The 14,059-nt window shown below is 50.6% G+C and overlaps 1 protein-coding gene across 1 annotated transcript in view; it reads right to left on the reverse strand.

Annotated features, from left to right (window-relative positions):
- Positions 1-1,363: 1,363 nt before the first annotated feature.
- POLE (DNA polymerase epsilon, catalytic subunit) overlaps positions 1,364-14,059 on the reverse strand; it is a gene marked incomplete at its 5' end in the record, with an annotated part of 29,718 nt that continues 17,022 nt past the window's right edge. Inside the window, 24 exons of the mRNA XM_062590407.1 lie at positions 1,364-1,840; positions 2,139-2,228; positions 2,552-2,677; positions 3,092-3,292; positions 3,476-3,669; positions 3,815-3,946; positions 4,347-4,530; positions 4,671-4,803; positions 5,415-5,540; positions 5,898-6,071; positions 6,555-6,759; positions 7,518-7,738; positions 7,931-8,154; positions 8,603-8,779; positions 9,045-9,151; positions 9,244-9,397; positions 10,069-10,209; positions 10,622-10,765; positions 11,695-11,904; positions 12,231-12,449; positions 12,549-12,671; positions 12,782-12,862; positions 13,097-13,199; positions 13,471-13,685. Coding sequence (XP_062446391.1) covers positions 1,727-1,840; positions 2,139-2,228; positions 2,552-2,677; positions 3,092-3,292; positions 3,476-3,669; positions 3,815-3,946; positions 4,347-4,530; positions 4,671-4,803; positions 5,415-5,540; positions 5,898-6,071; positions 6,555-6,759; positions 7,518-7,738; positions 7,931-8,154; positions 8,603-8,779; positions 9,045-9,151; positions 9,244-9,397; positions 10,069-10,209; positions 10,622-10,765; positions 11,695-11,904; positions 12,231-12,449; positions 12,549-12,671; positions 12,782-12,862; positions 13,097-13,199; positions 13,471-13,685 — 3,798 coding nt within the window. The remainder of the gene's footprint in view (positions 1,841-2,138; positions 2,229-2,551; positions 2,678-3,091; positions 3,293-3,475; positions 3,670-3,814; positions 3,947-4,346; positions 4,531-4,670; positions 4,804-5,414; positions 5,541-5,897; positions 6,072-6,554; positions 6,760-7,517; positions 7,739-7,930; positions 8,155-8,602; positions 8,780-9,044; positions 9,152-9,243; positions 9,398-10,068; positions 10,210-10,621; positions 10,766-11,694; positions 11,905-12,230; positions 12,450-12,548; positions 12,672-12,781; positions 12,863-13,096; positions 13,200-13,470; positions 13,686-14,059) is intronic.

Below are 14,059 nucleotides of genomic sequence, written 5' to 3' on the forward strand. Positions count from 1 at the left end.
CAGCTCTCTCAGCCTATGCCCAAAAGCAATTCACAGTAGGTACCTGGCAGTAACTCACCAAGGCATAACCTGACTGTTTTCTGGCTCTCAGGTTACAGCAGCTCAGCTCAGCACATCCTCCCCCAGCATAGCTCAGCCCAGGCAGAAGTTTGGGGGAAGGGGTCTTGTCACACTGGGTGAGGGAAGACCCCAAGCCACGTCTTAAAGGTTCTCCCACAGGCTGGAGGGTGGGGATGCAGATGGAGGACATGCCAGGGGTACAGGCAGGGGACTTCTGGTGCACCAAAACCTCCTCTTGCTCCCCTTGCTGGGCTGGGGAGCATCTTCCCCCTTTGACTTGGGGTGCAATTGCTCACAGGAACAAGGTAATACCAGTGCAAGAGGAGTCTCCCTTGTCCTCATTCCAAGAAGAGGACCTGGCTTCTCTAGGACCAAAGAGCAACTCTGAGCAGGCAAACCTATGGGAAGGGCTTGGGGGAAGGAGCCAGCCTCTCACTGTAGAGCAGCAGGATGAAAGCAAGTGCCTGCCCCCACCTCCAGCAGCTCATTGCCCTGAGGAGAGCAGGAGCAATGATGCAGGGCTGAGAGGAGCTGCCTGGCGCAGGTGGAAGCCATGGAAGCTCCCCTGGACCAAACATTAACTCAATTGCACAACGCAGTGATTGCATTAGGGCCAGGTTTCTCTGCCCCTCCAGGCCAGCTCATTTCCTCCAGCTTTAATATCAAAAAAACAAACACACACGTACAGCCCCCTCAACTCCCCTTTCAGCAGTACTAGATGGAGGGAGGGCATAATGAAGGACACTTGCACCATAACCCAATACTAATAGAAACAGGTATACTATAGAAGTGAAAAAACAAAGCTCAAAAATATTTTCAATACAGGTGTGTGTGGAGTGCATTGAATAAAAATTAAAAAATTTATATATATATATATAAAAATAAAAGGAAGTGTCAGAAGTAGCTGAACACAGTGTTTCAAAATGCCCAGAAAATTAACTGCAATCTAGTAATCTTGGCTCCCCTCATGCTTTTTCAGGCTTCTGCAAGCTGGAGTAGATGGAAAGGACCAGGAGGCCAGGCTTCAGCTAAGCACTGGCCTCCTGGGTTTCATCACACCTGTGCTGGGATTTCAGTGAGCAGCCCCCCCACCCTATGACTCACTGCTGTCAACCTGAAGCTTTAGCACCCAAGGGGGACAGCTCCCTTGCTCCCCTTCCACCCGAACAAGAAGAGTCTGGCTTTCTCCTCCCTCTAGGAATCCTGCCCCATGGCTCAGAGAATGCTCGTTTCCAGGGTGCCTACAGCTCCCTGCTGTGTGTGGGCCATAGCACGTGCTCCTCTACCCAAAGAACCAGACGCATTGTCTGTGACACGTTTAATTGTATAAAACTCCACATTAAAACCAGAGATTCATGCACACAGGGTGCTGCCTACAGCACAAACTCCCAACCAAAACTGGGCTTCTGCAGGGCTCTGGCAAATGCCCACCCCCCACCCCAAAAAGAGCAATTCCAGCCCCATGGCACCTTCTTAATTCCCCCAGTACAGCACCAGGCTGTAAGCAGGACTGCCCCAGCACCTCTTAGCGCCCCCACACAGTGGGACATGGATGGGCGGCTTCTCCGAGATCTATCACAGAGCACAAATGCTCTTCAGCAGAGGTGAGAGCAAGTACCCAGAGCTGACCTAGCAACAAAAAAGACAGGAGGACAAGTTCATCACATCACTGCTGGAGCTGGGGGTTTGTACGGAGCAGCCACTCAATAGTTTCCAGCAGATAGGCCATACTGTAGTGCCGAGCAATGTTCTGGAAGATGTTGATATGCTCCATGAAGATCTGAGGGGGAAGATACCAGTGAGGGAGGGCTGCCCAACACACCTCATGCACAAGCCAGGGAAGATGGGAGCTGAAGGGGACAGGAGTTGAGAGGGCCAGGCCAGGAGAAGCTCTGCAAGCTGGTCAGGCAGGACTGGCTGGGTTGGGCACAAAGCAACGAATAAACAGCCCGAAAGCACAGCGAGATGAACTTGTGCCATGTGGGCCGAAAGGGACAAGTTATCCCTGGGTTTTTCACTGGCTATTACAGAGCAGCTACTGGCAGGAGGCCGGACCTGGTGGCAGGATGCACACATACCTGGGAAGAAATGGTGAGGGCAAAATCTCCAGCACAACTGCAGTACACAGGCATATGTGTCTCCTTCACACCATGACACTTCTTGCACACCTAGAGGCAAAGGAGTTTTAGCTGGGATAGCAGACAAGGCTGAGCAGCTCAGTCCTTTTACAGGGCTCTCTGGGGACACACCACTGACATCAGGTCAATGGGTCAAGCCTCAGCCAGCCAGCAAAAGGCTGCAGCTATGTGCTGAGAAGACGTGGAGAGCGCTCGAGCCAAACTCTCCTCATCACATCCCCACTGCATCACATCAGTCAGAGAGGTAAGGTTGGGCTGCTCTGGTTCCAAGGAGCAGAGAGCAGCCTCAGCCCTCCTGCTGCAGCCTGCGACATCAAAGGCAGGCTCCTGCAGCGTGGCAGCCCAGCACTCACCAGGTCCTGCAGCAGGTAGGCCATTAGCTTCTTCTGCAGCGCTTCCACCAGTGCCATTTCAATGGAATCTGAGTCATACTGGGCCTGGCAGTTGGAGCATACCCAACTGGGCAGCACTGACCCATCCTAGGGGCAGAGAGAAGGGAGATGAACACAAGTGTGACTCTTCCCAAGAGAAAGCATGGTGCAGCCTCAGCCCTTGCAGCCTAACAAGAGCATTCTGAGAGCCCCGAGTGCCAGGAAGCCATAACCAATTTCTGGAGGGGATAAAGCATCAGCCAAAGCACCAGCACACCTCAAACTGTCACAGGCAGCTAGGAAAGGGGATGAGCAGAAAATAACCTTGAAGGGAGGTTTATCACTGTCATGGAACCAAGCAGACCTTCAAAGCAGAAGGATTAAGAGAGAGAGAAAGATGGACAACATGTGAGTGAATGACAGGCTGAGAGCACAACCATGCTAGGGCCTCTGGCGTCCCCAAGAGGGACTTAATGCATGCAGCCAGGGCAAAGGGGATTTCCTGGGAAAGGAAGGCTGTACCTGCGAGAGGGCAGGGTCCTTGCACAGGTCCAAGTCCCTGCAAAAATTGCAGTTCCTGCAGATGACTTCAGGGAGCACGTAGGAGCGGCAAGGGTCCCGAAACTGGGCTTCTTCTGAGAACTCACCCACCTCAATGAGGCGCAGCAGGTCCCGGCGCAGTTTGTTTACTTGGTTAGTTATATTGGCATCCAGGGACAACACCTACAGGAGAAAGTGTTAGGTAAGGCCACCAGCAGAGAAGACGGTCCTCACAGGGACTCACTCTGATGCGAGTGCTAGCTGGGCAAAACAAACTGATTAAGAATCTGTGAATCTGTTGCAATTCTACAAAAAACAAACAAACAAACAAAAAAAAAAAAACCACACATGGCCCACCCCACTAACCTTGCAGACATATTTGATGAACTCTAGAGCTGGGTTGTTGAGTGGCAAGTAGGAGCCAGGTAGCACTGGGAACATGTCTGAGGGCTCAGTGGCATTACGGGAACCAGCCATCTTCTTCTGGATCTTCTGAGTGATGGTGAAGAAGCTCTGCGTGAGCTCGTTGGCCACGTAATCCTGTGAGAAAGTGATCATGCCTGGAGAGAAGGAGCAGAGAGAGCTCTTGAGCCATATGGAAGCATATGGGGACAGCAAGGTGGGCAGCTCTCTTCCTGCTGCAGGACTGGCCCAGCAGTGCTGCTCACAGCTCTCCCATGGCTAACTATGGCTAACCGTACTCACCAGGCATGGCTCCCGTCTCTCCCAATGCCTCCTGGGACACCTGGCTCGTGGCCCTCCTCTTGATGGGAGTGCTCCCAGGGGCATTGCGCCGCAGCTCCTCCTTCATGCTGTGGTACACAGCCACAATGTAGGCTGGAGAGACACGTAAGAAAAGCTCCAGACACAGTCCACGATGGGAGAGTGGCACAAGCACTACTGTGCTTGTCGACTCTCCTGGGGCACCAATGACTAATCAGGAACTAGCGACCTTCTTCCCCTCTCTGAGAGAGTTCACACTGGCGCTGAAACCACCCAAACAATGATATTTACAGATGTGGAGGTGATTCCTTCTGTACCACATCCAGCACAGTGCAGTCTTTGACTGTAAGGGGTTCTTTGGATCAACATCAGAACCTTCTCAGTAGCACAGAGAGCTTCAAGAAGCTGTGGGGAACACTGTGGATATGGCTTGGGCAGCAGCAGGGTGGGTATAGCTCCAGTCACCAGAGGTAACATTCAGAGTAGGACCAGGTGAGCAGCAGAATGCACTCACCCGACACAATCATGAGGAAGTAGTTCTGACAGGAGGCAGCCTGGGGGAGAAACTGCACGATGTTCCAACTATTTTCTAGCAAGTCCTCCACATTTGCTTCTCCATCCTCCTCCTCCTCTTCTTCCTTGTTCTCCTCTTCTTCCTCACTGTCCTCATCCAAGACTTGACTCTTGCTAGTGTCCTTCTGGAACAGAGCACAAGCCATGCCCAGGCTTTCAGTTGGTGATGTCATAGCAATTCCCTATATCCAAACCAATAGCTCTCTGCTCAACTCAACCCACAGCACCCCTGTCTCTGCAGGACTGAGCAATTCCCATCTCTTACCTCCCCATAGTGGACGCTAGAACGCACTCTTCCCTTGATACCTCCGTAATTTGCTGGATCCATCCAGAGCAGGAATTCCCAGCAGCGGGAGAAGGAAATAGTCAGAGAGTGAAAGATCTCCTTTGAGTGGATGCTGGAGGGAAGAGACTGCAGTCACACACAATGTTGGCATCTTCCCTAGCTAATAATCTTCTCCATGGGAGGCAATGAGGAGCAGGTGATGTTAGCAAGAGAGAGGTTCACTTCTCACATCCAACCATGCTTCAGTGAACGGACTCAGTACAAAAGGCTGCAGAGCAGTCATTAGCAGAACTAAGGGCTGCAGAGGAATCATACCCACGCTTCAACTGCCTCTTCTGTCAAGATGCCTGTCTTAGGAGCCTACACATCATAGCTGGGATGCTGAGAGCTAGCAGAGTATAAGAGACTGGGCAGAGCGCAACTGCTCACATTCTCCTAAAGGTCTCTTTAGATTGAATCGTACAGATATTTTTGGAATACTACCCCACACAGCACCGTTAAGGGACAGATCCCTACTCTGGGAATGATGGCGAGAGAACCAGATGACCTTGTCCCCTTTCTTCCTAAGTTAACTTTGCAAGAAATGCAATGCTGAGGACCAAAAAAAGGCAAAAATCAGCATCCTCCTTCCACACCTTGAACCATGTCTTAGCTCAGCCTCCAGAAGATTATCTCCAGGCCTGGCTTGCTGAGCGTACCCTTTGGTAGCCAAGTGTGCCCCACCTGTTGATGATGTACTCCATGTAGCTGATGGCATCCTCAATTCGCCGTTTCTTGGTGCACAAGACGATCCGGTTGAAGTTGGCATAAACCACTGAAGAGCCAAGACGCTTGAACTCAGCCACTAACCTACAAGCAGAACACAGGAGCTGGAGTCAGGAAGCTGGAGGAACTGCTGCTATTTAGCTGCCATTAAACAGAGAACAGCAAACCACAGCACAACATACAATTCAGGAAGGATATGCTGCTCCAGCACAGCCAGAAGTCAAATGCCTTGGTCTTGCCATCTAAGGGAGCTCCAGCCACAGTATGGCAGGCACTCCAACAAAAGTTGGACCAGCTATGCATCTGGAAGTTACTGGGCCTCTCCAGAGGTTGTGCCAGAGGTGCTCAGAAAGACCCAGCTATGGGTGCCAATAGAGTCCCACCCACGGCTATTTCCGTCTGCTCCATGCACAGGGCATGGCAAGCTCCATTTTCACTTACTGTAGGAAAAGCTTCTTCATCATGTTGTGCAGAGTGCGATGCAAAGCTGGGTCATAAAGCAGCGAGGAAGGAGAGCGGAGCCAGCGGTAAAAATGAATCACCTGGTTGTCCGCATAGACGTTGTGATACTGTGTGATCTCCTTCACCCAGCTCACCACCATGCTCTTCAGAATCCTGCCAGGGAGCAGAGATGAGCATCACATCAGGCACATGAGCCCTTCCTCCTTTCACACACTGACATGTTTTCAGATAACACTAGAGCAAGTGGCAACTCTGCCAAAGCAGAGATGCATTAGCTCTCAGCACATAAGCCACAGGGCAATTATGTGCCTCTATGACCTTGTGGAGGTGAAGAGAAGAGAAATAGGAAAGGGCAAACTCTTCAAAAGCATCTCCTGACATGCTGGCTGAGCCACTAGGTAGAGCTGATCCTCAAGCCTAAAAGGGAGGATGTCAACAGACAAAGCTGGGGTTCGCCTCCTTCCCTCTGCCAAGCCAGCTGCCTGTTGTGCTTCAAGGCACCCCACAAACCACATGCTAGTAAGAATCTGGAGAGGCTAAAGCCAGCCAGTCAGCTGGGGAGGAGAGGCAGGACCCTGAGGGCAACAAGCAGGATGGGACAGATGCTCCATCTGATGCTGACCCTTACAGACATACCTAAAAGTGTTGGAGCAGAGGGCAGTCTCATCATAGCTGGCTGGAATGTTAGCACCTTGGTTCCCTGTCACCATGTCTTCTAGAGATGCCTGCTGGATCACATCAAAACTGATACTCATGCTGGAACCTCCTTCCATGTCATTGATGTGATGGGACTGTAACACTGTGTTTACAGCCAAGCTCTGAATATCCAGCTCCAGACACACTGTGAACAAACACAACCTGTCAACAGGCAAGCAGGGCAGAGAACCAGCAAGGACACAATCCCCTCTCCAGGTATGATGAATGCACCCACTTGTCAGGGCTTTTCACAAGTTATAAGAGCTATTTACAGGTGTTGTTGCATCTACCAAGTGCAACATCAAGATATTCATATCAGGAAATGGTGAAAGCCTATATGGTACTGCAGCAGCATGGGAAACTGTGCTGCTCTCCAGACTGCCACGCACCTTGTATTACAGGCTTTAAAGGACACTTTTGGCACACGGCCAGACCTCTCCCCTCTATAGCTGTGATGCTATGGATGGATGGCCACATTCACTGCGCAGCTAAACAGCAGAGCACCTTCCAACAAAACTTGGATCTACTACCCCGCCAGGGGCCACCAGGGTTTTCTGGAAACTGCAGCAGAGGTGCTCAGAAGAACTATCAGTCAGCTTGTTTTGCATCACAGAAAGATTCATCCTAGCGACCACCAGAAGTGATCTTCTGAATGCTGCTATGAGAGGCCACAAACTAGAAAATAATCTGTATTTAAATACCTTACATGCATTTTTCTATTGCATACAGGACTTTCTATCCCCAGGAGATGCCAATTGCATATATCCTGTCCAGATCATTGCTCAACTTCCGAAGCTGTCAGCAACTGTAGAACTGCTCAGATACTCCTCTGCCACTGCATCCATCCTTCTCCTGAGCTCATGGAAGAGCACTTACCTCTGCTCCCACTCAGTGCTATCCTACCTGTGGAGTAGCAGCCGGGGTTGTTTATCTCCACTGAGGCTCTCTCGTCAAACTCCATAACTAAACGGTTGTCATCAGCCTCTTTACCCCCCAGGTCTGGGCGGGCCGTGGGTGAGAGCCACAGTAAATGGTTGTGGCGACGGAGGTGGCGGGAGAAAAACAGGTCAGAACCAAAGGTAGAGATGTCATCAGGGAGATTCCCAATGGGGATGTGGTAATATCTGAGGAAAGAGGTACAGTCATCAGGGTAAACACATCAATAGAAGAACTCTGCCAGCATCATATTTGCTTGTCCCAACAAGGACAAAAGCACAGAAGGTGACAGCATCTGGCCTCAGGCTCATGCAGTCTCCCTTTCCCACCCAAGCAGGAACAAAGTAACCTCCCTAGGGGAATGTGGCCACCACAGGCACCTGCTCATCTCAAAAGCCTGGGATAGGCACGTGTCCAAGTTGAGGTAGTGGCGGATCATGCGGCGGGCTGCATGGCGCTGCCAGTCCAGGACTGAATAGCTGATGTCATCTGTTACTCGGACAGGGACCAAAGGGAACTCCTCGATGATGGGAATCCCACTTGCCAGTCGTTTCAGGTCCCAGTTAGACTGCACAGCAAGAAGTGTGGGGCCCCGGCGCTCATCCTACACAAAGGAGGAGAGGACATGCTCTGGTACATCCCTTCAGCCGGCACCTCCGCTCAGCAGGAAACCACCTGTGTGAATGAGTGCTCACATGCCCCATTCCTGTAGTGGCCCCTGGTCCTCCACACAGTAGAGACAGTGTACTCGGAGTCTCTTGAAGTACCTCCCACTGAATAACCAGCTCCACAGTTGAGAGCTGGGGTTTGGGGGTATGATCTAGCCTCACTGCTTGCATTGAGCTATGTAAGCTCACCCCAGGCAAGCCAGAGCCCTCAGGCAACATCCACTTTTACCCTTGAACTTTGGAGCACTAGCTGTGTGCAGAGAGCTATGCTTAGAGGCTCTTTGAACTACTGGACCAATGCCTTCCATGCAAGGTTTTCCTCCTCCCATGTACCTGCACTGACAAGGTCTCAGTGGGGACCTTCCTCATGCCCTCAGCTCATACCTTGTAGCCCTGCAGGAGCCGCTGAATGGCTCTGTAGACTGTCTTGAGGTCGGTCTCAGCACGCACTTCAAAGGTGTGCTTGTCTGGAGGCAGTAGTTCTTCGCCCACTTTTTCCAGCACAGCACTGCGCTCCGATGAGTACATGTTGGTGAGGTTTGGCATCTGGTTGCTGCGTACCTGTACCAAATGCAAACGTGATCAGAAGGAACAGGGTTCAAAAGAGACAGGCTCCAGGCTGCAAATTTCAAGGAAGTACTTCCCTCTACACATCACAACACTTCACATGACAGTTGAGGAACAGACCTGCTTGGTACACTTCAAAATCCGAGAATCCCTGCTGCAGAGCAGTAGGGATCTGTGTCTGTGCAAAGAAACCGCTCAGCTCCAAACTGCTGCCTGATCCCCTTGCGTTCCCTCCCAAGCCTTTAAGCCCTACTCTTACCGTGTCCAACACAAACACTGCAGCTTTGCGCTGAGAGGGGATGAAAAGGCCAAAGAGCGCTTTGCTGCCCTGGGAGCTGTGGTAGAGGTAGATGTGGCGAATACTCCCTAGAGACACAGAGCAAACATGCAGCATCAATAGTATCTTCAAGCTATTTGGTCCTGGGTACACTGACAAGCCTTCTCCTAGGGTGCCTTACCTGGCTCCAGGTAAGTAAACTGAGCCAGCGAGCGCATTTCCAGGTGTTCAATGTCAAAAGTGTCAGCCTCTCGCCCTGTGAGGTGTCTGACAAGCTGCCTGCTGACCATGCACACGCAACCCAGCTGGATCAGGGCTCGGAATAGTAACGGCACCTGTAGTGACAGGGACACTCAGATAATCCTCAAGCCACCAAGTTTTGAGCTGCTTAACAAATCAAAATCTTCATTAAAAGCAGACATCCCAGCTGCCCATCTTCATTTCAGACTTACAGCATTAGAAGCACTAGTACATATAATCTTGGTCCCACTGCTTTCGTATGTCTACTACTGAATACAGTTTAGTTCTTCTTTGCTCTTTCTGAACTTTAAAAAGTGGTATCCTATCCTTCTTTCTGGAATACAGAGGTTTTGTAACTGCGCCCTGGCCTATGAACATGCCACCTGCTGGGGTTTTCCCCATCTTCACTCTAAAGAACTCCCGTACCTTTGCAGTTCAACTGCTAGCAAGATGGTTCTGGTTTGGTTTAGAGGAAACTCACTCTTCTTGTTCAAGTGTTGTCTTTTCCCAGAGTCTCCTAATTTCAAATAAATCTAAATCTCTTTCCCCTAAGGGGTTGTAAACCAAACAAGTATCTTTGCGCATATAAAACTGGACATATTTCTCAGAAAGCTACTCGAGAGGGTCTTTCATTTTAGCGTCTTACTAACTTGTTTCATTTTGAGCTCCCGTGCCTCTGCCTGTGCCATTGGTACACAGACCAGTCAGCTACCACTCAGCACTCCTTAAAGGATGAGGAAGGAAAACGAGCACCTGGAAGGGTTACCTGAGTCTCATACACTCCCTCAATGTCTGGAGCAGACAGGTCTGCATTGATTTCATTGATGTGCTCTTGGTACATGTCTTCAGGGACTGAGTATTCGTAGAGATTGTAAACCAAGTTTGAGCGGGGCAAGATCCGGTTCACCTGCCAATAAAACAGACACACTTAGCAGGGCACCTTGCTTCAGGCCGTGCTCCTCCCAACAGCAGGGGAATCTTAAAGGGCAGCAAGGAGCTGTAGTTTGAGCCAGCCTTACGTTTCCAGAAACATGCTGACTCAGGAAGCAATCCAGCTGCCGATGCTGGTCATTCCTAAGGCAGTTAGTGGGATTTATGCTTTGTCCACATTGCAGTAACTGTCAACCTGCTTTCTGGTCAGGCTGAGATTAGCAGCAGGCAAAAGGGACTGCATTAAGGTGCATTAGCAGGGCTGGACAGGGAGGTCTTGTGAGGCAAACTGTCCCTAATATCTGCCTGCAGTGGCTACAGCAACTTATATAAATTCAACCAGCTGTTTTCCCTTGTAGAAGCAGCAGGGTCAAAAACATGACACCCACCTTCCTATAGACAGCTCCCTCCTCGGGTTTTGCAACACGCTGATTGACATAGAATACTCTTGGGATGCTCAGCTTGATACAGTGCAGGTCGCTTCCGATCACTGCCCACAGCCTGAACAAGCCAGGCTGGGTGCTCTCAGCAATCTGCAGGACAGGGTGATTTAAGTTAGCTTTGCTGGAGAGATGCAACCCATTCTTAGCTCTTACATACATGCCATGGAGCACTTCTGGGATCTTCAAAGGCTCTACCACCTATGTCTTTGTTCTCTAAACAAGGAGCAATTGGTGACCACAAAGACAGCAGTGGACCCAAAGATTCATTGCTCTCAGCTCTGGCATCTCCACATCCTGCTATTGTGCTACAGGTACGGTGAAAAAAATTGTCCTGTCAGAGGAAAGAGTGTGAACGAAGACAGCTCTGACTGATTTGCAGGCAGCACGTTGCATTGTGCTTCCAAAGGGAAGAGTACACCTGGTAAAGGTTAAAACACATCCCTTGGCTAATGCTTGCCCAAGGCTAACAAATTCATGCCATTGTCTGACTTCAGCCAAATCATTTGGACATGCTGGATTAGGTGTCCCATCTCCAGCTCATGGTTGTACACAGAGTCAAAGGCTGCACGTGATCTTAAACTAAACAAGACTTTTCTGGAAGATGAGAAGTGTCACAACAAGAGGCTGGGTCTCAGATAGCAGAGGCAGCCAAGCGTAATAAGAATTTAAGAAAATGCTTGGATTGTACCACCAACTTCATGCTTGCATTGACTAAATCTAGGATTCAAAGCACAGTTGCCCAGGTCCTCAGCTGAGCTTGCCCCACATAGGGTCTACATAGAAGTCCCAGATTTGCAATCAAGCACGATCATTTGAGGACCTCATTTCCTTATAAAGCCCCTCTGAGCCTGAGGTTATGCAGTCCCACATGATCTTCAAGGAGGTAAAACTAAAGTAGGATTGAGGTTAACTGCCCCTGAAGTTCAAGGTTTCACTATAGGTATTGCAAACATGAGGCACAGGGCACTGAACTGGCCTCTGTGAGGGGTTAAGAGTGGGCCTGCCTTGCTGCCTGGTACCTGCACAATCTGCCAGGGCAAGTCCAGGATGCTGCGTGCCGTCCTGCGCAGGTAGCTGCTCAGTCCTTTGGAGAGGGTATCACGGATTACGCCTCCGCCTGTCATCACTCCACCATCCTCCAGGCGCCGCTTTTTCCGACGCTCCTGGCGCTGCCGAGCCTGCAGCTCCCATTTCTTCTTGTGGTAGCGCAGCCAGACCAGTTGTTCTTCCTAATCAGAGAGAGAGGACATGAACAGGAACCATAGAAATTAGCACGCATCTCCTATACATGAGGATCAAGCACCAGAAAGCCAAGCCCTTCCACCTTCAGACCCTGATCATGTTACTGGCATAGCTGTGAAGTTGCCATTGGCCTGACTTTCTCTGCTAGTGGGACTCTCCCGGTAACATTTCCCTTTGTAGTTCTCAGTCATAGAAGCGCAGAGGGTTTCAATAAACACGCAGCTTGCTACGCCCTGTTCCCTAGCTAGCTAGGCAGATGATCATACTCCTAGGATGTTTCCTGGATTCCTCCTGCCCAGTCTACTTCACTTACCTTAGTGGTGCCCATGGCAGGAGGTGGGCCCAGGATCTCTCGCCAGGACTGGGACAGTTCCAGATACTGGGACATCTGCTGGCTTTCCTCTGCTGTAGGGACCCGCTTCCGTTTATTTGCAACTGGAACCAACGGCTGAAGGGGCTTAGCAGCCCCCAAATCCTCTATGTCTCCAATCTGGGAGCTGGGTGTCCCCCCCTGCTGCTGGTTAGCAAGGACCTGAGAGAAATGACAGCAGGAAGATTTGGGGGCTGAGGCCACAGTATCAGGAAGAGACACCCATCAGCACAGCCAGCTCCTTTCTCTCACTCTTATTACCTGTCTCTTGCCTTCAGAAGTGAAGAGCTCATTAATTTTTTTTTGTTTGTACACATCATTCTTCTCTAGGAGTTTCTTGTGCAGCCAGTCGGGATGCCGGACCCGTGGGACAGGGTTCTTTACCTGAGGAATGTTGTCAAATCACACATAAACAGTCCCCAGAGCCAATGCCCTCTGCCTTTCCTCCCGTTACCACGGGCCTGCAGCCCTCCTGTCCTTTCCCACCTCCATACCTGCTGCAGTGCTGCAGGAATAGTGATGATTTTCTGGATGGTGCTGCCTAGTCTCTCAATATAGTAGTCCCAGTCCAGAATCTGGGCAAGAGGCACAATAGTAGACAGTGAAGGAGACGGACTAGAAAGGTGCTGCTTTGGGCTCTGCTGGGTGATGCAGGGACCAGCATTTCTCCTTGCTTGCAGCACTCTCCACAGCACTTCACTTTGTGACAACAACTAACTGCTGCCAACATAGTGCTTCCCAGAGGAGGAGCTGCAGGCTAGTGCTGGAGAATCAAAGGCTGTGCTGCTCCATAGGGGTGTTCAACTCACCGCCCGGATGCTGAAGTCCTGCAGTGAGGGGCTCTTCAGCCATTTCCGGAGGTAGTGCTTCCGTACACTGGGCTCTGCTTGGAAGATGGCAAGTGGGATGGCCCTGGAGAAGACAGGGAAGCACCAACCAGGAGCAAGGTCACTGGCAGCACAGCACCCCATCTTCTCAGCCTGCACACACCTCTCTGGGCTTCTCCTCTCACCCCTCTGCTATGCCACCAAACAGCAGGCAATTGCACAGCATTACTCACCACTACAGTCTCTTTTATGGTCTAAGCCAGTACACCAGGATTCACTTGGTCATGCCACATCAATTCATCCTGCCATTCCCTTCACATCCTGCCAAAAGTCCTGGCCCCTCAAGACAGGTTTACCTCTCTGTGACTGGAGACCCTTCTGGTTTCTTAGAAATGATAAATCGGCAGCTTAGCCCTGCATCCTTCACCATCTGGTCTCCCAAGAATTCTGCCAGACGCTTGGCAGTGCTGATGGAAGTGGATTTCTGCTCCCCATAGTCTTCTAGCTTGCGAGACATGGAACGGTTCTCTGAGATCAGCTCAAACAGCTCTGAATCAGGCATGTTGGCAGCCTGAGAAAAGGAGCAAGGAAAAAAAACCTACTATCAGGAACCTAATGCTCAAACCTCATTGCTATTATATACATGGAACATTTAAACCGATTGATACGGCTGCCTTTATAAGGAGTTTGTGAACAATCTCTGCTCCAGTTGCCAACATGATCTATGGAATATAGAGATCACGGACATGAGGTCTGCATCAGAACTCCTGCTGTGAATGCAATGCTTTGAAATGATGTTGTACGGCAAACTCTTAGTGGGCCCAGCTCTGTAGTGCCAGATGCAAAATACAAAGGGGAAGTGCTCCCAATAAACTCCCAAGCAGAGCAGTCGCTCCGGCTTTTCATCTCTCCTGCTCCCCGGTTTGAGGCTCTGTTTACTGGCAT

Source organism: Rhea pennata, chromosome 17 (genome assembly GCF_028389875.1).
Source record: "Rhea pennata isolate bPtePen1 chromosome 17, bPtePen1.pri, whole genome shotgun sequence".
Classification (NCBI taxonomy): domain Eukaryota; kingdom Metazoa; phylum Chordata; class Aves; order Rheiformes; family Rheidae; genus Rhea; species Rhea pennata.